The sequence below is a fragment of the Schistocerca americana genome, chromosome 6 (assembly GCF_021461395.2).
Source record: "Schistocerca americana isolate TAMUIC-IGC-003095 chromosome 6, iqSchAmer2.1, whole genome shotgun sequence".
NCBI lineage: Eukaryota > Metazoa > Arthropoda > Insecta > Orthoptera > Acrididae > Schistocerca > Schistocerca americana.
The window spans coordinates 297,174,259-297,198,639 of record NC_060124.1 but is presented as its reverse complement, the minus strand read 5'-3'; the positions used below and the strand labels follow the sequence as shown (position 1 = coordinate 297,198,639).

The 24,381-nt window shown below is 43.7% G+C and overlaps 1 protein-coding gene across 1 annotated transcript in view; it reads left to right on the top strand.

The window, feature by feature from the left end:
• The first annotated feature begins 320 nt into the window (after positions 1-320).
• Positions 321-24,381, top strand: part of LOC124620104 (multidrug resistance-associated protein 1-like) — a 30,029-nt gene continuing 5,968 nt past the window's right edge. Inside the window, exons 1-3 of the mRNA XM_047146773.1 lie at positions 321-431; positions 2,942-3,267; positions 6,270-6,384. Coding sequence (XP_047002729.1) covers positions 321-431; positions 2,942-3,267; positions 6,270-6,384 — 552 coding nt within the window. The remainder of the gene's footprint in view (positions 432-2,941; positions 3,268-6,269; positions 6,385-24,381) is intronic.

Genomic DNA, 24,381 nt, shown 5'->3' with positions numbered 1-24,381 from the left:
GGAGGCAAAACCACAGTATCACAGATTAGCTTCGGTTCATCATGGAGGTGCTTAGTAAGAAAAGGAATTTTGAGTTGTCATCCACAACGCCATGTAGCTGCAGGAAGTGGTCGACCAAGGCAAACCATGTGCGTGGGTGGTCCTTGCAAAGGGGTAGTAACTGAGGCCAATGGATGGGGGAGTCTTGGCGTAACTGTTTGTCGGAACCTGTCACTCCCTGTCCATAGCTCTGCAGCATAACAGGCTCAAGTGCAGTAGTGGTGTACCAGTTCACAACACTGTCAGTGGCATGCGGAATGGTAGGCGCGGCTGGCTTGACCATGGTCGAGAAATCAATGAGTTGGGTGTTCAATGGAGTAACACCAACAGGCATAGAATGGACCAGTGCAGAAGAGTTGACCATAGTTGACCGCTGTGTGGAAAATGACAGAGTACAGTTTCTGGTCCCCTCCCCTACAGGTGCATTAAAATTGTTAAAATCATGCAACATTTATGGAACACATGCCACATGCAGCAAATGTGGAAGGAATAAAGCAGACACTGGTAGTGGCGGGGAAGGGGTGGGGGAGGTATTTGGGAGGGCTTGTGCAAAATCTGGAGTACCGGGATAAACATGAAATTTCGTGTATTGAGCATTCAGCTTGATTTGTAACACCACTGACTCAGGTGGAAAGTTCACACTGGCACTTGGGAAACTTGTTAACATAGTCACTGGGGTTTAAGCACATTGTGTCAGCCATTGTTGAGCACTCAGAACATGTGGAATGTTCACATTTGAATTAAAATGTTCACATGTGAAGTTTTGTGCATAAAAACGTTTTGTTGGTACAGAACACTGCCATGTGATTGCTGATTCATGTACAATAACGAAAAGTTATTGTTTGTACCTAATGCCAGCACACATGGTTGTGGGAATGTAGAAGCACTGTTCTGTTGAGTACAGCTAGCTGGTGTGTTTGGAAACTGCATCAAACTGTTGCGAACACAAGGTGGATAATTAGAAAATGATGCCAAAGTGTCCATTGGAAAACCTAGTTGGCACATGTGCGGTGTTGCAGGTGGCAAGCGATCCATTGTGTACTGCTCGACAGAATGAGAGTTTGTTGTAGCACTGACGAATAAATTTGGGGGCACCAGTGTGGGGTTAGTGTTGTAGGATTTCCAGATCCAATGATGTACACTATTTTATCGGTTCATAACACACATATAAAGATATACACATCGCTTGACTCTCAGTACATTTGTTTTATGTACCACACACGAACACAGACTGCTCACAAAGAGTAATATAGGATTGGGCCCCTCCATGCCCACACCAATGTGGTGACCAAACCAAATGTTCTGCTGTCACTTCCATATAACATGTTAGTTTTCGAATCAGGAGTCACAGTATGTGGGCTGTGATGTCGTCCATGCGTCTGGGTAGGATTACTCATTGACATGGTCCATCGGGAGACAGAAAGTGGACGAAAGTGATTGAAGGGTAGTGGTTTGTAAGGGCAGAGGGAAAAAAAGTGCCTAGGCAAGCTCCAAGGGAAAAAACCTCAGCAACTGTAGGACGGGCAGTAAGAGCAGTAGTGGCTTGCTAGCTGCGACAGCGATGCAAGGTGAGATTATGTTAGTGCAAGGTATCATGGATTGTTGCCTTTGTTGTTGCAGGTGCTCGTTGTAGATGGGTCAGTCTGGGTGCTGCGGCTGGGCTCCTGTGAATTCTCCTGGGCCTGCTGCAGCAGCTTTGTCCCTGTGACAGTCCGAGTTCATCATACATTAGTGGGCGATCAGCCATAGATCAGCTCACAGTGCAGGAGGTGTGTGTGGCTGGTTTGTGTGTTGTGTACAGTATGGCTTCCTTGCGCTTGCCTGTTTTTCAGTGGGTCAAGCATCTGGGGTTGCCAGTAGTAGCTGTGTTGCAGGGCTCACCAGTACTGTTGTGTTAGTGTGCTATAGACCATAGATGTTTAGTTCCTTGCTAATAGTGTCTTTGGTCTATTATGTTTCAATCTATGGTTATGGTCATAGTTCCCCAGAGAAAGAATAAATGGATTATGTGAGTGTCTCATGTTTCTGTACAGTTGTGTGGAGAGTTTTTGGAATACCTACAAGAGGGTATCTAGCTGATGTTCCCGGTGAAGATCCGCGGTGTGTGTGTAATGTGGAGCATTGCTTATGATTCTGAGTACTTTGTTCATTCACAAAGAGCTTGCAAAACAAAGACGTTATACGTGACTTCGTCGATAGTTGCACAAATGTATATTTGCATTTGTTGCAAATTGCAATTTTTTTCAGGTCCCTAAGAATAGCTATGACTTTTGGGTGGAACAGGCTATTTCATAGGTTGAGTAGGCAATGGGATGCCACTTTGAGAGGAGTACAATGGTTTGTGGGAAGGAAGTTTCTCATTCCCAGGCCCAGAAAAGGGTATGATTAGTGTCTTCCAGAACTGAGATGATATTTGGTGATGAGAGGGGTGTTATTTATTAGCTTGTCTATGAGTATGGTCAGAGGATTAGGGATATGTGTCAAAATGTTGCATTAAACACTGATCTTCCTTTTTCCTGATTTTTCTGCTTCTTTTCCAAACCCTTTTACTAGTGCTGATTTGATATTGCTACAAATAAAATACTCACTACCAAGTTGTGGTTCTTGGTGGAGAAGGGAGTTAGCAAGATTTAAAGAATTTCATGTTTCCTAGTGTTTAGTATCTATATATTCTCAATAGCTGAAGTTACAGCTTTTAAAACATTGCAACAGACATTGTATCCAATTTTTCATTTTTTCTGAGTTTTTTTAAGGTATGCTTAATGAAATGAGTATTTGTTCTCTTCTATCCTCTGTGCATTCTTAAGGTTAAAAAATAATTGAAATTTAGACCTTTGTTACTCATTTACTTGCAAAAAATAAGTTACCAAATTTACTGAATTTTCTAATTTGCCTGTTTAAGGTTGGAATAGTAGGCAGAACTGGAGCAGGCAAGTCTTCACTGACATTAGCACTGTTCCGCATCATAGAACCAGCTGGTGGCTCAATTGAGATTGATAATGTCGATGTAACCAAGCTGGGATTACATGTTCTGCGATCATGTCTCACTATCATCCCTCAAGATGCAGTTTTATTTTCTGGGACATTGCGTCTCAATCTTGATCCTTTAAACAAGCATTCAGATGAGGAAGTATGCCATGCACTTGAACAGGCACATTTGAAGACTTTTGTGGAAGGTCATGCTGCAGGCCTCAGTCATGAGGTTACTGAAGGTGGTGAGAATCTCAGGTAGAAAGGAAACTCAAATTGTAATTTTTTTCTTATAAAATTCATAGTAATCATAGTATTAATTGTGAAGGTTACACCTTAAATATAATCTGAACTACAGAGCATGTCCATAAAGTAAGTATCATTTTGTTCTACTGCCATTGCATCACTAGTGTTGAAGTCCCACACAGTCAGACTCATATCTCTGGTTCATTGTCTTTTCATTACCACTAGTATAGAGGGGTCATGTTGTGTTTATACAAAGAATGTTAAACCATGAAATTCATTCTCAACTTATAGAGATTTGTGGTAAAAATGTAATGACTGATGGAATGGTGAGAATGTGGATGAAACAATTCAGTGATGAATGATTCAATGTCCATGATGAAGCATGGAGTGTGTGGCTGTCTGTTGTTTGTTTTAGATGAAAAAGTGAATTAGAAAGTTCATGAAAACACAGTTCAGAATAAGAATGCTTTGTGATGAGTTTCCACATATTTCAAAAGCTGTTTCGCATGAGAGTCTCACAAATCATGTAAATTTTCACTTATTGTGTTCCCATTGGTTTCTGAAAATGCTTATGAATGTCAACAAAATGAAGTGACATGGCAGTACTTTGACATTTCTTACCAATACAGTGTTGAAGGAGTTGAATTCTTAAACAAAATTGTGACTATTGTTGAAACTTGGCTTTGTAATGTCACTCCAGAATTAAAACAACAGTTGATGCATTGAAGACACTCACGTTTCCCAAGACATCATGTGCACTGTTTTCGAGGACAAACAGAGTTTTTTGACTCTTGAGTTCCTTCCCTGAGGTGAAACCATCAATGTGGTGTGATAGTGTGAAACAATGAGAAAACTTTGGTGCACAATTCGAAACAAGAGGCATGGAATGCTTGGTCTAGGCATTGTGTTGCTACTTACCAGTGCATGTCCCCATTCTGTTGGTGTCACTCCAAATTTTATTCAACAATTCAGTTGGGAGAAGTTTGATCTCCTTAGAAGTTTGATCTCCTTCCACACACCCTAAACCTCACACCTCTGACTACCACCTGTTCTTGAACTTGAAACATGACTTCGGAGGAAGGTGATTTGGCAGCAATAATGACACAGAAGTCAATGTTCATCAGTGGCTGACTTCACTGGCCACATCTTTCTATGAAGAGGACAGAGAAAAGTTGATTTACCACTATGACAAATGTCTGAACAATCGTAGCAGCTATGTAGAAAAGTAACTTAAGGAATTCTCTTTCTTGTAAAAATAAATTTTGGTTTGAAAAAATGTTTTTATGAGTTTTTTCCCAAAATGATACATATATTTGGACATGCCTATAACAATATAATGCTCTGTTTCCAAGGAGTAATCATTAAGCCTTAATCATCTTGAAGAAAGAAATCAAGCTGCGATGATGAACCTTCTATCCATATTCAGCCTTCAGTGCTAACTCATCTTCTCCAATAGTGGATGACTTGATAGAGATACTAATCACAGACGTCTGTGTTTAATGTATTCTGGAAACATTTCATCTTGAAAATTGCATTGTAGTCATTCTTGAAATGCATACAATACAATGGCACCTTCATTTGAGGAAAGAGAAAGTAGACACTGGGTGCTATCTCAGGAGAATATTCAGCTGATTCAAAATTTAATAGCCCAAAACAGCAGCAAGCATGTTTGTCCTGCACAGAATATGCTGGGGCAAAGTTGTGGGACAAAAACATACTCCTGAGCAGCTTGCTATGACGCTTCACTTGACAGCCTTTTGTAGCTATGTCAAAGGATTTTGGTAGTATACTCTTATGACAGTCTGCTTCTTATGAGTGTATTTGGTTAACATTGCACTATGGCAGACCCAAAAGCCATGTAGTATCACCTTGCCCAATGAGGCTGGGTCATCTCCATTTTTGGCAGTGAATCCACAAGTTTCCACTACTGGCTTTGATCCTCTGTCTCAAAGTCACAGTGAGACACACAGCACTCGTCCATGTTGGTTAGGTGGCTATAGAAGTAATCTGGATTGGCTGGACACAGCTACAACATTTCTGCTGCTGCTTCAATATGACTGGCCTCTTGAATAAGTATAAGCATTTGCAGAACCCAGCTGCTGTGAGATACTTTATCTGATGAAAAATGATCCATGACAGATTTTCACTTTTTCCACTATCAACACTGATGTTCGAGCAGCAGGCCTTACACTTCTATGCAATTCCCAATTCTTCAGGAAAAGATTGTCTGTCAATTTGTCCTTAGTATTCAATCTCATCTGATGAAACTGGAAGCATATATGCCTCCTAACCACTGTGTCATATCGTGATGCATTATTTCCATACACTTCCACCAACTCAGTATGGATTGTTGCAGTGCTGTTACTCTTCAAATGCAGAAAATGAATTACTGCACAAAACCCCACTTTATCATTGGGGTGTATTGTTTTGTTTTGTTTTGGCTTCTTTGGGAGCATGCTATGGTACAGTGGCATGGGATTTCAATGTGTGCCATGATTACAAACATGTACCTGCAAACAAACAAAACATAAATTTCATAATTTTCTTGTTTCAAAGTGGTATTTAAAATTTTATTACTGCCTCTCATATGCACACAATACTATAAAAGATTGACGCTTGAGGAATGACAGTTTGTCAGGTTAAGTTGGGAGGGGCAAATCAAGACGTTTATTGAAACAACTTCCAAATTGTGTTACTCGATTTATGAACATAGTGAGTCATTGAATAGGAAACATTGCTCAAATATTAAATTGTTTAATATATTACTCAGTCTGTAGATGGTCTGCTTGTGACTGGAAAAGCTTACTAATTTTATTCCAGATATATCACTTTTTACTCTACGGCTGGTGGCTATTGCATTCATTCATTCTTCAATTCCTAATAGGGCCTCAGCCCTGATGTGTCTTTCATTTTGTTTTTCCTGTTAATTACAAATATTTCTCTATACATGTGCAATACATTTAAATAAGACAAGAAATAAAATATGAAATAATTAGTCAAATTTGTGGTTTTAGTGTTGGGCAACGTCAGCTGGTCTGCTTGGCCAGAGCCCTATTGCGTAAGACAAAAGTGCTGATTCTAGATGAGGCTACAGCTGCTGTTGACCTTGAGACTGATGACTTGATACAGGTAAGCTGTAGACCAGTAGTTCTAAACTCATGTCTGCATAGAATTTACACAGTTGACAGTGACAGATTAAGGACCAAACACGGTTGAATAGATGTATATATGTATGATTGCAGGTATGTAATACTTCTAACATTCACATTACATAGTTGAGAATCTGCTTTTGGTACCTCCTGGAAATCAATTGATGTAAATCATAAATAACTACCCATGGAATTTAATAGCATTCCAGAAGAGAGACCATTCCAATTTACTGAGAGATATTTGTGTTGTGCCAAAGAGCTCTTCTTTCAGTATAGACTACAATGCTTCAGCAGTACTCAATTGTGTGGGACAAAAGAGCTTTATATTTCATATTCATGTTTGTCAAACATGTCTTTGACATTACCAACCATGTAAGAAGAGACTTAGCATCTTTGAAGTTGACACTCATTACTGGGAACAGTATTATGCACGTCCTTTCAATGTGATCATATCATTCATTAACAACTGTAACCTGACTGCACAAGCCATTCTCTGAACTAGCCAGTTGATACTGTAGCTAACTTACTCCCATTTTAATATTATTCCACTGCTCCTTGTTCATCCTATACTTGACCCCATATTGAATGTCCAAGCCCAGATTTAAATTTCAGCTCAATTTATTTATTTTTTACCTCTCACTGAAAGAAAATTATGCACCACAAACATCGATAATAATATTAACTTCAGGAAAATCTTTGCTTCTGACTGCCCATGTCATGTACTCCCTCTGTTAAATCACCAGACACTAGTCACAACAATGGTTATGTACTGAAGGCACACAAAGTCGAATATCCTCTTGAAACTAATCACCAACAAAAATATTACAAACCCAAATGAAAAACTATATTATATTAACATTCCATGTAAAAATTCATATTGGGGGCAGCCATTGCAATGTTTCACTCCCTCTCCCCCCTCCCCCCTCCCTCTCTCCCCCCTCCCCCATCCTCCCACTGATGTTTGCTTTGGTAAATAGGACACTGTAAAAGTCAGTGCAAAGGAACATATCTCAAAATTACCATGGAATAAAACTGAAATGAAAAAAGTTGAATCCACACCGTACATGTTGGCCTAATGAAAAATAATAGCACATGTCATACCAAGGAAAATTTAAATAATATCATAAAATTTCTTGCCCATATTTGAAACCTTCTAAACACTTAGGACACTTCTTTATGATTCAATTAATTAACAACTGTGCATACCAAAAGTATATAATACATATTTTCTAGATTTCAATAAATTGTAATTTGGTGGTAATGTTAAGTTTAACAAAAATTACAAAAATGATACACTAAGTCCATTGATTATGGTTCTCTTCTCCCTCAATACAATAAATGGTCATTTTGGCAAACACAAAGCTTTGGTTGCCTCCTCTGTGTCATCAGCATTGTGGTAGTTGCTTTCTCGCACTGAACCCTGGTCTCATAGTCCTTCCAGTGCTCCAAGAATGTGAAATACAACCAGCAAAGACAAACACTGGCTTTATTATCTGACCCACATTTCAGTCTGGTAACGTGTATAAATAGAAAGCTCTCATCCCTTCAAATAGACAAATAAGCAAATCATGCCAATAAAGTTGCCTATACCTTTAATACCCCCTCCAAGAATAATTCGTGTGCTACATCAAACTTCTCAATTTAGACTAGGTAGCAAAATAAATGTGTGATTGCTAATGATTATCAAATTAGTAACAATGTATCTTATAGTTTTCTAAAAGTAATCATTGAGACAGTTAAGCAAATACTATTCATTCTTGAAACTTCCTGGCAGATTAAAACTGCGTGCCCGACCGAGACTCGAACTCGGGACCTTTGCCTTTCGCGGGCAAGTGCTCTACCAACTGAGCTACCGAAGCACGACTCACGCCCGGTACCCACAGCTTTACTTCTGCCAGTACCTCGTCTCCTACCTTCCAAACTTTACAGAAGCTCTCCTGCGAACCATGCAGAACTAGCACTCCTGAAAGAAACGATATTGTGGAGACATGGCTTAGCCACAGCCTGGGGGATGTTTCCAGAATGAGATTTTCACTCTGCAGCGGAGTGTGCGCTGATATGAAACTTCCTGGCAGATTAAAACTGCGTGCCCGACCGAGACTCGAACTCGGGACCTTTGCCTTTCGCGGGCAAGTGCTCTACCAACTGAGCTACCGAAGCACGACTCACGCCCGGTACCCACAGCTTTACTTCTGCCAGTACCTCGTCTCCTACCTTCCAAACTTTACAGAAGCTCTCCTGCGAACCATGCAGAACTAGCACTCCTGAAAGAAAGGATATTGTGGAGACATGGCTTAGCCACAGCCTGGGGGATGTTTCCAGAATGAGATTTTCACTCTGCAGCGGAGTGTGCGCTGATATGAAACTTCCTGGCAGATTAAAACTGCGTGCCCGACCGAGACTCGAACTCGGGACCTTTGCCTTTCGCGGGCAAGTGCTCTACCAACTGAGCTACCGAAGCACGACTCACGCCCGGTACCCACAGCTTTACTTCTGCCAGTACCTCGTCTCCTACCTTCCAAACTTTACAGAAGCTCTCCTGCGAACCATGCAGAACTAGCGCTCCTGAAAGAAAGGATATTGTGGAGACATGGCTTAGCCACAGCCTGGGGGATGTTTCCAGAATGAGATTTTCACTCTGCAGCGGAGTGTGCGCTGATATGAAACTTCCTGGCAGATTAAAACTGCGTGCCCGACCGAGACTCGAACTCGGGACCTTTGCCTTTCGCGGGCAAGTGCTCTACCAACTGAGCTACCGAAGCACGACTCACGCCCGGTACCCACAGCTTTACTTCTGCCAGTACCTCGTCTCCTACCTTCCAAACTTTACAGAAGCTCTCCTGCGAACCATGCAGAACTAGCACTCCTGAAAGAAAGGATATTGTGGAGACATGGCTTAGCCACAGCCTGGGGGATGTTTCCAGAATGAGATTTTCACTCTGCAGCGGAGTGTGCGCTGATATGAAACTTCCTGGCAGATTAAAACTGCGTGCCGGACCGAGACTCGAACTCGGGACCTTTGCCTTTCGCGGGCAAGTGCTCTACCAACTGAGCTACCGAAGCACGACTCACGCCCGGTACCCACAGCTTTACTTCTGCCAGTACCTCGTCTCCTACCTTCCAAACTTTACAGAAGCTCTCCTGCGAACCATGCATGGTTTGCAGGAGAGCTTCTGTAAAGTTTGGAAGGTAGGAGACGAGGTACTGGCAGAAGTAAAGCTGTGGGTACCGGGCGTGAGTCGTGCTTCGGTAGCTCAGTTGGTAGAGCACTTGCCCGCGAAAGGCAAAGGTCCCGAGTTCGAGTCTCGGTCGGGCACGCAGTTTTAATCTGCCAGGAAGTTTCATATCAGCACACACTCCGCTGCAGAGTGAAAATCTCATTCTGGAAACATCCCCCAGGCTGTGGCTAAGCCATGTCTCCACAATATCCTTTCTTTCAGGAGTGCTAGTTCTGCATGGTTCGCAGGAGAGCTTCTGTAAAGTTTGGAAGGTAGGAGACGAGGTACTGGCAGAAGTAAAGCTGTGGGTACCGGGCGTGAGTCGTGCTTCGGTAGCTCAGTTGGTAGAGCACTTGCCCGCGAAAGGCAAAGGTCCCGAGTTCGAGTCTCGGTCGGGCACGCAGTTTTAATCTGCCAGGAAGTTTCATATCAGCGCACACTCCGCTGCAGAGTGAAAATCTCATTCTGGAAACATCCCCCAGGCTGTGGCTAAGCCATGTCTCCACAATATCGTTTCTTTCAGGAGTGCTAGTTCTGCATGGTTCGCAGGAGAGCTTCTGTAAAGTTTGGAAGGTAGGAGACGAGGTACTGGCAGAAGTAAAGCTGTGGGTACCGGGCGTGAGTCGTGCTTCGGTAGCTCAGTTGGTAGAGCACTTGCCCGCGAAAGGCAAAGGTCCCGAGTTCGAGTCTCGGTCGGGCACGCAGTTTTAATCTGCCAGGAAGTTTCATATCAGCGCACACTCCGCTGCAGAGTGAAAATCTCATTCTGGAAACATCCCCCAGGCTGTGGCTAAGCCATGTCTCCACAATATCCTTTCTTTCAGGAGTGCTAGTTCTGCATGGTTCGCAGGAGAGCTTCTGTAAAGTTTGGAAGGTAGGAGACGAGGTACTGGCAGAAGTAAAGCTGTGGGTACCGGGCGTGAGTCGTGCTTCGGTAGCTCAGTTGGTAGAGCACTTGCCCGCGAAAGGCAAAGGTCCCGAGTTCGAGTCTCGGTCGGGCACGCAGTTTTAATCTGCCAGGAAGTTTCATATCAGCGCACACTCCGCTGCAGAGTGAAAATCTCATTCTGGAAACATCCCCCAGGCTGTGGCTAAGCCATGTCTCCACAATATCCTTTCTTTCAGGAGTGCTAGTTCTGCATGGTTCGCAGGAGAGCTTCTGTAAAGTTTGGAAGGTAGGAGACGAGGTACTGGCAGAAGTAAAGCTGTGGGTACCGGGCGTGAGTCGTGCTTCGGTAGCTCAGTTGGTAGAGCACTTGCCCGCGAAAGGCAAAGGTCCCGAGTTCGAGTCTCGGTCGGGCACGCAGTTTTAATCTGCCAGGAAGTTTCATATCAGCGCACACTCCGCTGCAGAGTGAAAATCTCATTCTGGAAACATCCCCCAGGCTGTGGCTAAGCCATGTCTCCACAATATCCTTTCTTTCAGGAGTGCTAGTTCTGCATGGTTCGCAGGAGAGCTTCTGTAAAGTTTGGAAGGTAGGAGACGAGGTACTGGCAGAAGTAAAGCTGTGGGTACCGGGCGTGAGTCGTGCTTCGGTAGCTCAGTTGGTAGAGCACTTGCCCGCGAAAGGCAAAGGTCCCGAGTTCGAGTCTCGGTCGGGCACGCAGTTTTAATCTGCCAGGAAGTTTCATATCAGCGCACACTCCGCTGCAGAGTGAAAATCTCATTCTGGAAACATCCCCCAGGCTGTGGCTAAGCCATGTCTCCACAATATCCTTTCTTTCAGGAGTGCTAGTTCTGCATGGTTCGCAGGAGAGCTTCTGTAAAGTTTGGAAGGTAGGAGACGAGGTACTGGCAGAAGTAAAGCTGTGGGTACCGGGCGTGAGTCGTGCTTCGGTAGCTCAGTTGGTAGAGCACTTGCCCGCGAAAGGCAAAGGTCCCGAGTTCGAGTCTCGGTCGGGCACGCAGTTTTAATCTGCCAGGAAGTTTCATATCAGCGCACACTCCGCTGCAGAGTGAAAATCTCATTCTGGAAACATCCCCCAGGCTGTGGCTAAGCCATGTCTCCACAATATCGTTTCTTTCAGGAGTGCTAGTTCTGCATGGTTCGCAGGAGAGCTTCTGTAAAGTTTGGAAGGTAGGAGACGAGGTACTGGCAGAAGTAAAGCTGTGGGTACCGGGCGTGAGTCGTGCTTCGGTAGCTCAGTTGGTAGAGCACTTGCCCGCGAAAGGCAAAGGTCCCGAGTTCGAGTCTCGGTCGGGCACGCAGTTTTAATCTGCCAGGAAGTTTCATATCAGCGCACACTCCGCTGCAGAGTGAAAATCTCATTCTGGAAACATCCCCCAGGCTGTGGCTAAGCCATGTCTCCACAATATCCTTTCTTTCAGGAGTGCTAGTTCTGCATGGTTCGCAGGAGAGCTTCTGTAAAGTTTGGAAGGTAGGAGACGAGGTACTGGCAGAAGTAAAGCTGTGGGTACCGGGCGTGAGTCGTGCTTCGGTAGCTCAGTTGGTAGAGCACTTGCCCGCGAAAGGCAAAGGTCCCGAGTTCGAGTCTCGGTCGGGCACGCAGTTTTAATCTGCCAGGAAGTTTCATATCAGCGCACACTCCGCTGCAGAGTGAAAATCTCATTCTGGAAACATCCCCCAGGCTGTGGCTAAGCCATGTCTCCACAATATCCTTTCTTTCAGGAGTGCTAGTTCTGCATGGTTCGCAGGAGAGCTTCTGTAAAGTTTGGAAGGTAGGAGACGAGGTACTGGCAGAAGTAAAGCTGTGGGTACCGGGCGTGAGTCGTGCTTCGGTAGCTCAGTTGGTAGAGCACTTGCCCGCGAAAGGCAAAGGTCCCGAGTTCGAGTCTCGGTCGGGCACGCAGTTTTAATCTGCCAGGAAGTTTCATATCAGCGCACACTCCGCTGCAGAGTGAAAATCTCATTCTGGAAACATCCCCCAGGCTGTGGCTAAGCCATGTCTCCACAATATCCTTTCTTTCAGGAGTGCTAGTTCTGCATGGTTCGCAGGAGAGCTTCTGTAAAGTTTGGAAGGTAGGAGACGAGGTACTGGCAGAAGTAAAGCTGTGGGTACCGGGCGTGAGTCGTGCTTCGGTAGCTCAGTTGGTAGAGCACTTGCCCGCGAAAGGCAAAGGTCCCGAGTTCGAGTCTCGGTCGGGCACGCAGTTTTAATCTGCCAGGAAGTTTCATATCAGCGCACACTCCGCTGCAGAGTGAAAATCTCATTCTGGAAACATCCCCCAGGCTGTGGCTAAGCCATGTCTCCACAATATCCTTTCTTTCAGGAGTGCTAGTTCTGCATGGTTCGCAGGAGAGCTTCTGTAAAGTTTGGAAGGTAGGAGACGAGGTACTGGCAGAAGTAAAGCTGTGGGTACCGGGCGTGAGTCGTGCTTCGGTAGCTCAGTTGGTAGAGCACTTGCCCGCGAAAGGCAAAGGTCCCGAGTTCGAGTCTCGGTCGGGCACGCAGTTTTAATCTGCCAGGAAGTTTCATATCAGCGCACACTCCGCTGCAGAGTGAAAATCTCATTCTGGAAACATCCCCCAGGCTGTGGCTAAGCCATGTCTCCACAATATCCTTTCTTTCAGGAGTGCTAGTTCTGCATGGTTCGCAGGAGAGCTTCTGTAAAGTTTGGAAGGTAGGAGACGAGGTACTGGCAGAAGTAAAGCTGTGGGTACCGGGCGTGAGTCGTGCTTCGGTAGCTCAGTTGGTAGAGCACTTGCCCGCGAAAGGCAAAGGTCCCGAGTTCGAGTCTCGGTCGGGCACGCAGTTTTAATCTGCCATGAAGTTTCATTTCAGCGCACACTCCGCTGCAGAGTGAAAATCTCATTCTGGAAACATCCCCCAGGCTGTGGCTAAGCCATGTCTCCACAATATCCTTTCTTTCAGGAGTGCTAGTTCTGCATGGTTCGCAGGAGAGCTTCTGTAAAGTTTGGAAGGTAGGAGACGAGGTACTGGCAGAAGTAAAGCTGTGGGTACCGGGCGTGAGTCGTGCTTCGGTAGCTCAGTTGGTAGAGCACTTGCCCGCGAAAGGCAAAGGTCCCGAGTTCGAGTCTCGGTCGGGCACGCAGTTTTAATCTGCCAGGAAGTTTCATATCAGCGCACACTCCGCTGCAGAGTGAAAATCTCATTCTGGAAACATCCCCCAGGCTGTGGCTAAGCCATGTCTCCACAATATCCTTTCTTTCAGGAGTGCCAGTTCTGCATGGTTCGCAGGAGAGCTTCTGTAAAGTTTGGAAGGTAGGAGACGAGGTACTGGCAGAAGTAAAGCTGTGGGTACCGGGCGTGAGTCGTGCTTCGGTAGCTCAGTTGGTAGAGCACTTGCCCGCGAAAGGCAAAGGTCCCGAGTTCGAGTCTCGGTCGGGCACGCAGTTTTAATCTGCCAGGAAGTTTCATATCAGCGCACACTCCGCTGCAGAGTGAAAATCTCATTCTGGAAACTATTCATTCTTATTCTATTAGAAAGCCGAACATAAAATATAAGAAACAAGTTAGTAGGCAGTCTCTCCCACTGTAGGTAGTGGGGAGCAGACATGGTAATTACGATTATAAATTATCACTCAGCCTTCCATCATTCACTGCGAATACTTATATTCTTACAGCATACACACAATGAGAATAGCATAAGTGCATACTGCAGAGAACTGATCTGGAAAAGATATAGTTGTTCTTGCTGCAATAGGGCAGCAATATTATTGGGGGGTAGAGCCAGGGGTTCTTCATCCCAACAGGGCCTCCCCCCCCCCCCCCCCCCCACACACACACAAACACACAAATGCGGGACACAGTGACTGGTAACTGGTGTACGACATGATGCATTGTCCTGCTGGCAATGATGAGTGCCAACATACCGTAGTCTGCCAGGTGCCTGTGCGGCCATAAAGGGCAGCTGGCCCACGACATCAGTGGTGGTGTCAATGGGGTGGTGATGGTGTCTGTTGAGGTGTTGGTAGCTGGTGGTGCATTCTCTGGTGTGGCTGGCAGCAGTGACTGGGATATCAGTCATTGTTATGAAGTGCTCCGTGGCCAACACAAGTGGTAGCCGTCCAATGAAAGAGTAAATTTCAGACCACCTTGTCGATTGTAGGTGGGAGGGGCATGGATTGCTCTAATGACCTCAAGATCATGCTGTAGCCTGACTGTCTCCTGTCAAATTTGCCCCTAACCATGAGTAGTGGGTCCTGGAGTGTTATGGAAATTTCTTCTGGGAGGTAGTCTTGCAGGCCTAGGGCTACTGTAAATTGGCTTGAGCGGCCTGGAGCTGGGGCTGGTGGAGGGTAAACACCAGGTGTGCCTGCTAAAGTCCACGCCAGTGTTAGGCAGTTCAGTGACACTTGTCATTTTTCCAGCTTGCAAGATATCAAAAGTGTCTGCCTCTCATTTCAACACCTTGTACAGGCCATTGTACACAGGGCGGAGGGCAGGTTTGATGGTGACAGTCCTGAGTATGACATGTGCGTGCAATTGGAGGTCCTTGTGCACAGAGATGGTTGGTTTGGCGTGGGGGGATGGCAGTGGAATGCAGACATGATGAATGTCGTACCTGACATGTTTTACTAGGTCCAGCAGGTTGACATTCACAGGGTCAGTTGATTGTGATACAGAATCTGCTGGGAGGATGATTGGTTCCCTGTACAGCACCTCTGCCAGCAAGGCATCCAGATCTTCTTTGTAGGCAGCTTGTGTGCCCAGCAGCACGCAGGGGCGGGCCTCCATCCATTCCTGGTCATGGCATACAAGCACTGTCTTGAGGGTGCAGTGCCATCGTTCCACAAGTCCATTTGATTGAGTGTGGTAGTTCATCATAGGGAACCCGTGGCATCCACAGAGGCAGCTGGACTCAGAGAAGAGGGCCGACTCAAACTGCCACCCATTGTCAGTTGTCAGGGACTCTGGGCAGCCGAAGCATGCAATCCGTAGTGTGATGAAAGCTCAGGCGACAGTATCAGCCGAGATATCAGTCAGAGGTGTCTTGAGGGTGCCGTGCCACCGTTCCACAAGTCCTGGCTCTATGGTGTTGGCCATGTAAAACATCCAAGGGTGAGAGATGTGGTTGTCCAGTTGAACTGTGATAGACGCCATGCCTATCACGGGAATCACTGAATCATTTGTGGCGCAGTGTTCTATAGCAGATGGTACACTTTCCACATGCTAGCTGAGGTGGCAGCATACACTGGCGGCCATGTTGACTGGGAAGTATGCCCTAAGGTGGTTGTCACAGATGAAGAGCCACATGCCATTAGAATGCAGATTCGGGATATGATGAGAGTTGTCATGTTTCATAGTGAGGTGGCTTGAAGCAGAGGAGCGACCTGATGAACCTGTGTCAGGCTGCTTTACTAGCTTGGGTAGCTGCAGGGTGCATGACAGTGGCACTTGTTGGCACTGAAGTGTGTATGGAACCAGCAGGAGGAGTGTGGCTGAGTAGACACAGCATCCTGGCCGGGTGAGTTGTTGTGACGGTTAGGCATTGGTCAACAGTCGGGTGTGAATGCGGCGGGTGGTTGTTTACATGCCACAACAAACACAGCACCTGGGTCCATCACAGTATGTGATTGTTGGTGCCTTGCCACAGCAGAGCCTTGTGAGACTGCTGTGGGTGTGGCGTGGACGGGCTTGGCTGAGATTGGAGAAGGTCGGTGACTGTTGGTTGCCTGGGTGCTGTGCAGTTAGCAGTGTGCGGTGGTCTCTGTGGGCATTGCTAATGTGCAGGCTGACCCAGGCTGGCTGTAGATGCAATAAGTGTTGACATTAGTGCCGGAGCTGACACAATTGTATATTAAGGCGTGATGTTGTGTGAGGGCAAGCATCCGGTTGGCAAGGCATAACTGGGTTTCGAGCAGTTTGTCCTCATGCATTATCGTGGCCATCTGTAAGTTTACAGGCAGCTTGAGAAGCCATAGTGACCAGAGAGCACAATCTGGTAAGATATTTGTGTCAATTTGAAGGCAGAACCTGTGCCAGAGTGCTGGCAGGGTATCGTGTCCCAGCGACATCTCAGTGATGGCTAGGTGGAGTTGTTGTCTAGGTGAATGTGACAGGCACTGTAGTATGAGCATATTCTCTGTCTCGTATCTGTCTGTGGTAGGTGCACGCAATAGAAGGTCACTGATAAGATTGGTGTTGTTGAGGAGAGGTTCAAAAGCACCAAAAACTCGTCATGATTATCTGTGATCCCGGCCGACTGCATCCTGCACTCGCAGAGTGTGAACCATACTTGTGGAGAATCAACTTATAGTGGTGGCAGATGTAATTTGGTGTGTGGCTGGTGGTAATCTGCATGGTGGCAGGCGACTGGGACCAGTATGAGGTTGCTGTAATCGTGCGAAGTACATAGTGCAGGTTCGTGAACACTGCCCGGTAGCACTGATAGAGGTGGCAGCTGGCATCATGGTGCAGTAGTCGTGGGAGATGTGTCAGTAATGTGGATGTCAGTACCAATTATCATCAGCATCATGGAGGATGGCATTGTTGTGGGGTACCAAGGAATGAGGCATGGTGGACGGGTCCTGGTTGGTGGCAATTGTACTGGATGGCACATCAGTGTAGGTCACCCAGCATGGTGGCTGTTGTAGGTACTCCTTGTGTTCCCATTGTGTGTGGGTCGTAGTTGTTGTCAGGCTCATCATATTGATATGCTGTGTTTGCGAGGTATGAAAAGCCTGTGCAGTTGCAGGTAGACACAGTGTGCCTGCTTATTGAGTGACATCATGTGGCAGGTCTGGCCCGGAGCATGGGACAGCTGTTGTTGGTGTGACGTCATCGTGATGTCATGACATGGGTTGTGGCACAACCATAACAAGTGTGAGGTCACCCGGGTGATTTGTGGTATCACACGGAATGTAAAGTTCAGGCATAGGCTGTGGAAAAACATGGTCTGGTGCAGGAAGCTCACTTGTAGGACAGATTTGTCCACAGTAACCCTTAAATATTGGTCATTTACAGTGGAAGGCAGTCGTATATGTCAGTGATTGTTTGTCAACAGTTGCAGTACTCTGGAGGATGTCCATAATTTGGTACATTGCACGCAGCTTGTCAATAAGTGTTGAGTCATTAGAATGAAAATGAGTGTGGTGTAGTTCATTAACAGTGTCACTAATTGGTACATTAGTATCACTGGTTAGGTGAGAAGTGGGGAAAGTGGCAGGCAGCCATTGTTCACAGTGTATGGTCACTGTTGATGTACCACAGTTAATAAAGGAAGTGGCAATCTTTGTCTCACCACTTTCAATGATAACATCATACTAGATTTGAAATTTAATGTGTTCGCCCATTTGGCAAGAGGTAAGGATGCCCTGGTTTGGTGGTTGTTGAAGCAATGGGAACATTGTTTCCTGTTTGAGAACCACAGTTGCACTGGTTTCATCATCTGGGAATCGGCAAGATCACAAAATAAATGCACAAATAAATAATCTGTAGTGTTGCCAGGCAATGAAGCACTGTTGTGGGATGTATTCTTTGTGGCAAGAAGTTTGTATCCCATGGTGATCAGTGGCATGCCAGCACAAGCATAACTCGGTATTTCATGGCACAGTTGAAAAGAAAATAATGGGGTCACTACTGCAGGTAATGGGGAGCATGCATGGTAAATTATAACAATAAATAATCACTCACACTCCCATCACTTACTATGAATACTTTTATTCTTGTAGCATATACACAGTGTGTGTAGCATAGAGTATGTACTATAAAGAATTGATATGGTAGATACAGTTGTTCTTGATGTGGTAGGGCAGCAGTATTATTGGGGGATACAGCCAATGGTTCTATTTCCCCACACCAATGTGGTAAATCATACCTAACTTAGATATTGATCATAATTCAACCCTCCACAAGCTTATTACCTGATAACACCTTGTAGCTTAACTCCTAAGTTCTACTGAAATCATCACTATCTCTAGGAGATAACTTGTTACTACCCTTATATTATCATAAAGTGTGCATGCAGGAGAATTTCTCCCAACAGTCCATATCACATATATAATTTCAGATCTGTGATGTTTCTCAAACCAAATGCCTTCTTAGATCTTGGGTATGCTAGCAAATACTCATTTGCATGGTGTTTCTGTTTTACTTCAAATGGCCCATGGTACACACACCAAAATTTATTTATTTAGCCTTCTATTTTCTTTTACTGCTGCTTGATATTCACCAAAAATAAGTCCCCAATTTCAAATACAACAAATTTCAGCCCACTTTCATGCCATCTCTTCATTTCTCTTGCCTTTTTCCTCATTGGACCCTTCCCACTTTTCTCCTTCTCCTGAGCAGGTAGTTCCTGAGTAACTGGAAACTCAACCTCTTCCTTTATCAAATTACTAGGTTCAACCCCAGCATAAGCTCACATGGAGCAGGCCCAGTATCCTCAAGCTGTAAATTACTTATAGCTCTCTCAGATGTAGGCACATAGTTGACCCATGTTTATTAGGGTAGTAGGCCAGCACAACCTATTCATCTCCTTCACAACTCTCTCAGTTATGTACCCTTGTGGGAAATAAGCTGAAATTTTAATGTGCTTTACACCATTGTTCTCCACGCACAGCTTGAACCACTTTGACACAGATTGTGGTCCACTGTCTGACAGCAACGCCTCTGACTTACCCAGTTGGGGAACAAAACCTTTTCCAATATATCAACCAGAGTCCACTTGATTGGACAGAGTTTGGAAAAATTTTAAAATCTGTCTAATGTCATAACAATATAACTACACCCTCTTCTTAACATCAACAAAGGACCAAACAAATCTACTGCTATTAATTCTCTAGATCTAGTAGTCAGTAGATTTTGCTCAAATCTTGAATTGGCATGGTAATTGCCCTCACATTCTGATGTGTAGCACATGTAGCTAGCCTCCTTTTCACCATCCTTCCAAAGTTGTTAAATATGACACTTTCTTTAAGCTTGGCATGGTCCAAAGTATCCACAACTTTCATGCATTACAGTAATTAATTTTACATACTGGTCCAGGAAGCTTAGTTTCCAATTTACTACTCTGTCACCTTTCCTTCTAAATAATGGATTTTTACCTGTGGTTAACCACCTGAGTTCAATTAATGCTTGACCATCTTAGGTTTTCATTTGCATTTTGCTCAAGTCTAACACTCTGGAAAACCTTCTTAATTGTGCTTTCACCTTTAACCTTTACAAAGTATATTACCTTTGTCTCACTCCTGTCCTGTTCTCCCTCTTGACCATCCCCGTTCATATTGTTTGGCACCCAAGACAAAGCATCTACTGTAACATTCTCATCACCTCTTAGATAATGAATCTCCAATTCAGATTTCTGCAAATACAGTGCCCACCTAGTGTGCCTACTATGTTGCACCTTAAAAGTTATAAGAAAACTTAACACCCTACGATCAATGAAGACAATACTTTTGTTACACAATAACTACTGTTCAAATTTCTGGGGCCCCCACACCAAAGTAAGAGCTTCCAATTCAGACACATTATAATTCTTGTCTGATGCTGAAAACATTCAATTACCATATGTAGTTTTCTAGTGCTCTACCATCCCTTCTGATGTGTGTACATTTGGAGACACTTCCACACCCAGCACATAACCACATGCATCCATAGCAATGCAAAATGGGATATTAAAATCAGGATGGTATAATTTGACTAGAGATGACTAGAGATAGGACTTTCATGTTTGCAGGACATGTACATTACTATGGTCTGGATTAATGATTAGCATTTGAACCATGTCAGTCCGTGAGTTCAAGGTCAACTTCGATATTGCTGCACAACAGCTCCTGCCAGTAAAATGTGCCTGCAGCTCTCTTTGTTGCTTTAAACTGATGGCAGTGGATCAGTGTGATTTGAGCAAATATGCCTGATACCCCACAGATGTATACCTGAAATGTACTGTGAAATCGGTAAATTTGAAAGAGGGTGCATTGTTGGCATGAGAGAGTGTGATGCATCCATCCAGGATACTGCTGCTCATGCAGGATAAAGTTTTTTGGCAGTGCAATGGGTGTGTGCCAAATGGTTCAAGGAAGGATGCAGAACACAAGATGGGTCAGGTTGTAACACAAAGAGGACCATCCAGAATTGATAGAATTTTTTTTCACTGAGGAAACCACTTTACTTTCTTGACTCTTCTGCAAGCTTTGTATTCTAGTACCCACAAGTAATGAATGATGATGTTACATATTTGGTTCTGTGAAACTTTTATAAAATAGTTTCCATATTGCCTGATTTGTCATTCTGCTGTATCACAATTTCATTCAAATGATGTGCATCAATGATATAATTCAATTCAATTCAATTTATTCCTTGTAACATGTAATTTTACATGCATGTGCATTTTCAACTTAGTATAAAGTGTTTACAATTACAAGCTTTTTGCTTTACATTATTTCTTATTACATTCTAATTCATGATAAATTCAAGTTATAAAGGCATTTTTGGATAAGCCACTGTTTGATTCACTTTTTAAAGGTATCCCCTGTCAATATCTTAACTTCATTTGGTAAGAAATTATTAAAAAGAGCTCCTTTGACATAGGAGTTTTTTGCTGTGAAGTTTCATCTTCTGCTAACCATACGAAAATCTTTTCTATGCCTTGTTTCATAGTTGTGATTATCCCTGTTTCTTTTTGTGATCTTAGTGTCTTCTTTCACTAGCATTATGATTATTCGCACAGTTCCATTTTTCTTCCCCACAACTACAAAGTAGCTGTTATACCACTTTGGCACTGCTCAATGATCCCCAAGTCCACCATTCTTCTGACTTATTTACATCATCACTTCCTGTTTTGAAACAAGTATTGAATAGGATTTTCCAAAAAAATGGATAATGGTCCTATATTGCTATTTTACATTTAACCCATTTCACCACTCCTGGTCTATCAGAAAAGGCTCTTTTGTTTCTACTCAGAACTTACCTTAAATCTTCTTGCTGTCTGCCTGTTAATTCTAGTGTACTTCTCACTTTCTGCATCATGATTTTCTCCTGGTCACTCAGCACCCATGTTGCTTCAGGTCGTATTCCTATGTCATATACATTATACTATGGATGTCCCTTAAAGGTAGTTCCACATGATCCTTATCTACCTGGCCAAAAAATGGAATCTTCCTAACATTCCCACCTAAATCATTGCAAAATACCCTTTTTGCAAAGTCAGTCGTCCCTTTCAGTTTGTTGAAAAGGTCTACCCCAAAAAGCAGTTCCATCATTAGCCCAGGTATTGCTAAGAACTGAAATTTTGTTCTGTGTCCTAGTATTGAAATTTACAATAAAACTCCCCACTTAATCACTTTCATCAATTTGTCTGTCACCTCAATGATCTTTACCCCCATTACTAACATTGTTACTAACTCAGTCTGCTTAGCTGTTGACTCTTGTCATGCCTGTGATATCTCATACATGACACTTCCACTGTCTAGCAAAGCTTCCATGGGAACACCCCCTATTTCAACTTGACTAACTTGGTGGTTCTCTTTCACTTCATTCACCAAGGACTGGCCTTCATCTAATAACTTAGCACTAATCTGTTGTCTCTTATCACAGTTGACTACCTCACACTCATGTTCATCTCCAAATTTATGAGGTTACAAGGGATACTGTAATAGTATAACTAATTTGCTGGATGGAAGAGCAGGTGGGATGTAGCAAACACAAGTCAATATATTTATGGAGTCACCTTCTTGATAAAGAGAGGAGGCAGCATATAGCAGTTTCACATTGAATTACTTAGTTACATAATTGCCTATATTTCAGTGCATAACTTGGTACATTTGTTAATAATGTAAGGTGTGCTTGTCTTGCTAATCATTGGATTTGCTGGGTATCTGATCACTGAAATAGGGGTACTCCATCAACATAAGAGCTCTTCAAAATAGTTCAAAACTCAAATTTAAAGTATAGTTGCAGGGATAATATTTTGGACATTAAAGAACATGTTTTATATAAAAATTAAGTTGTAAGGATGTTTGAGAACCTCTGCATAATAAGTTATTGTCTTTTATTGTGAAGGTACTGTTCAGTTTTTGATCTATATAGAGCAAAAATGAGTATTTTGTATGCCACACCTTTTAGGCAAAGATGTGATTAAACAAAAGAAGAGGGGTGAAACTGCCAAAAAGTGGAGTGCCCTTAAATATGTAAATAATCTGATGATTGTCTACAAAATAATATAAGGTATTTAGTTTTGTGTATTTTAATATTGTAACATTGCAAATGCATGATGGCCATGTTTAGAAATAATATATTTGACTAATGAAGTGTCACGTGACCGGACACAGGACAGAGGATAAGGGATAAGGGATAAAGGTCGAGGTCTTTTGACCATGGTCCGTTGGTGCAGCAAGGTCGGTGCGGCTAAAAGCTACCAACATAGTATCACGTAGTCATCAGTTTGTTTTGTGGATATGATTTAGTAAAATAAAAACGTTTTCATTCTAAACTGTTGTTGGTGTAAATCATTTGTGAACGATCATGATTTAGACAAATACTTGAATTCATTCACTGCTGTACTTAGGCTGGCTGTTTACTCAATATAGGGTGTGAATGCAAGTGTGCTCAATTGAACCCCTTTTGCAGACAAGTCATGATAAAAGGTTGTGTACAAGCCCAAGTGAAATTGCAAATTGACCTGTGATCCACAGATTTCCCTATCGAACCAACACATCGAGATTTCAATACTGTTTTAGTTGTTCTGCCAGTATTACTTTGTCCATTACTGACTCATCCACAACATGTTCAGATTTGCTGACTAACACATCATCCTCATCAAAAACAAAATCCTGTGTAATGTCTTCACCTTTCATTTCACCCTCACTTCCCATTGCTTCTTCTCCTTCAGGCATCTTCTCCTCTTCCGGGTCATACTCTTCTTTCCGATAGTCTTCCACTCCATCCTCAATGGACCAAAATTTCAACCAACCAATGTCTTTTCTTTTAGTGTTTACATGACTAATGCCATCTCAAAACCCTGTCTGTACATCCCCTCCACCTTGTTTTAAGCAACCCGTTCTATTTCATCCACCTGTCCCCCCAAAGATCCAAATTCCAGTCTTTCTTCCACATAACAACTGTATTTCCTCTTGTATAAAACTATATCTTCAGTTACCTGGTTATTTCTGTTTTCAGATGACCATAACTACTTCTCCCCTTTTGGAGCTACAAGAACTCTCTGTTTCGACTCCACTTTCAATCAGTATCCTACTCCCCATATGGTCCTCCCAGTTCCCTTTTCATAGTGAGTCTCTCCCCAAACTTGCTCCTGCCTGAGCCTTGGCAGAAGCTACTCCCTATTCCTCAGGCCTGCACTCTCGAGGTGAGGTTGTTCCCAATTTCTACCCATGGGTCCAATATTCCTATCCATGTTTGGTGACTACACCTGCAATGATTGTTATTCCCCTAGTCTGACATCCTCTGCCCATCATGTCTATTATTCACTCCCATTTGGTTGACTACATATTGCCCTATATCTCTTGGTGCATTGATTATACCATAATTCCTTGACTCTTTGTGAGGATAAACTCTCCAAATTCTTTGCAGGAATTTAATAAATCCCTCAATGGTATCTGTAGGTGCTGCCTTATCTGGGTACACAGTTTATTTTCAAGACCCAGTATAATTATTTCAGCATCAAGTTTGTTGTCAAAATACTTCATTTTATCCACCCATTGTTGACAAAAGGCTGTGCAGGAATGGCTCTAACTCTTGTGTCTTACTATGACAGTTGTTATCAGTCTCCCCTATCTGCTCAGATACTCTAGCCTCAACTCACTATTTCTGTAGTAACATTCGATTCTGACAACCTCAAGGTCTTTCTTGAGCTTGACTCTAACAGAATTCAGCTC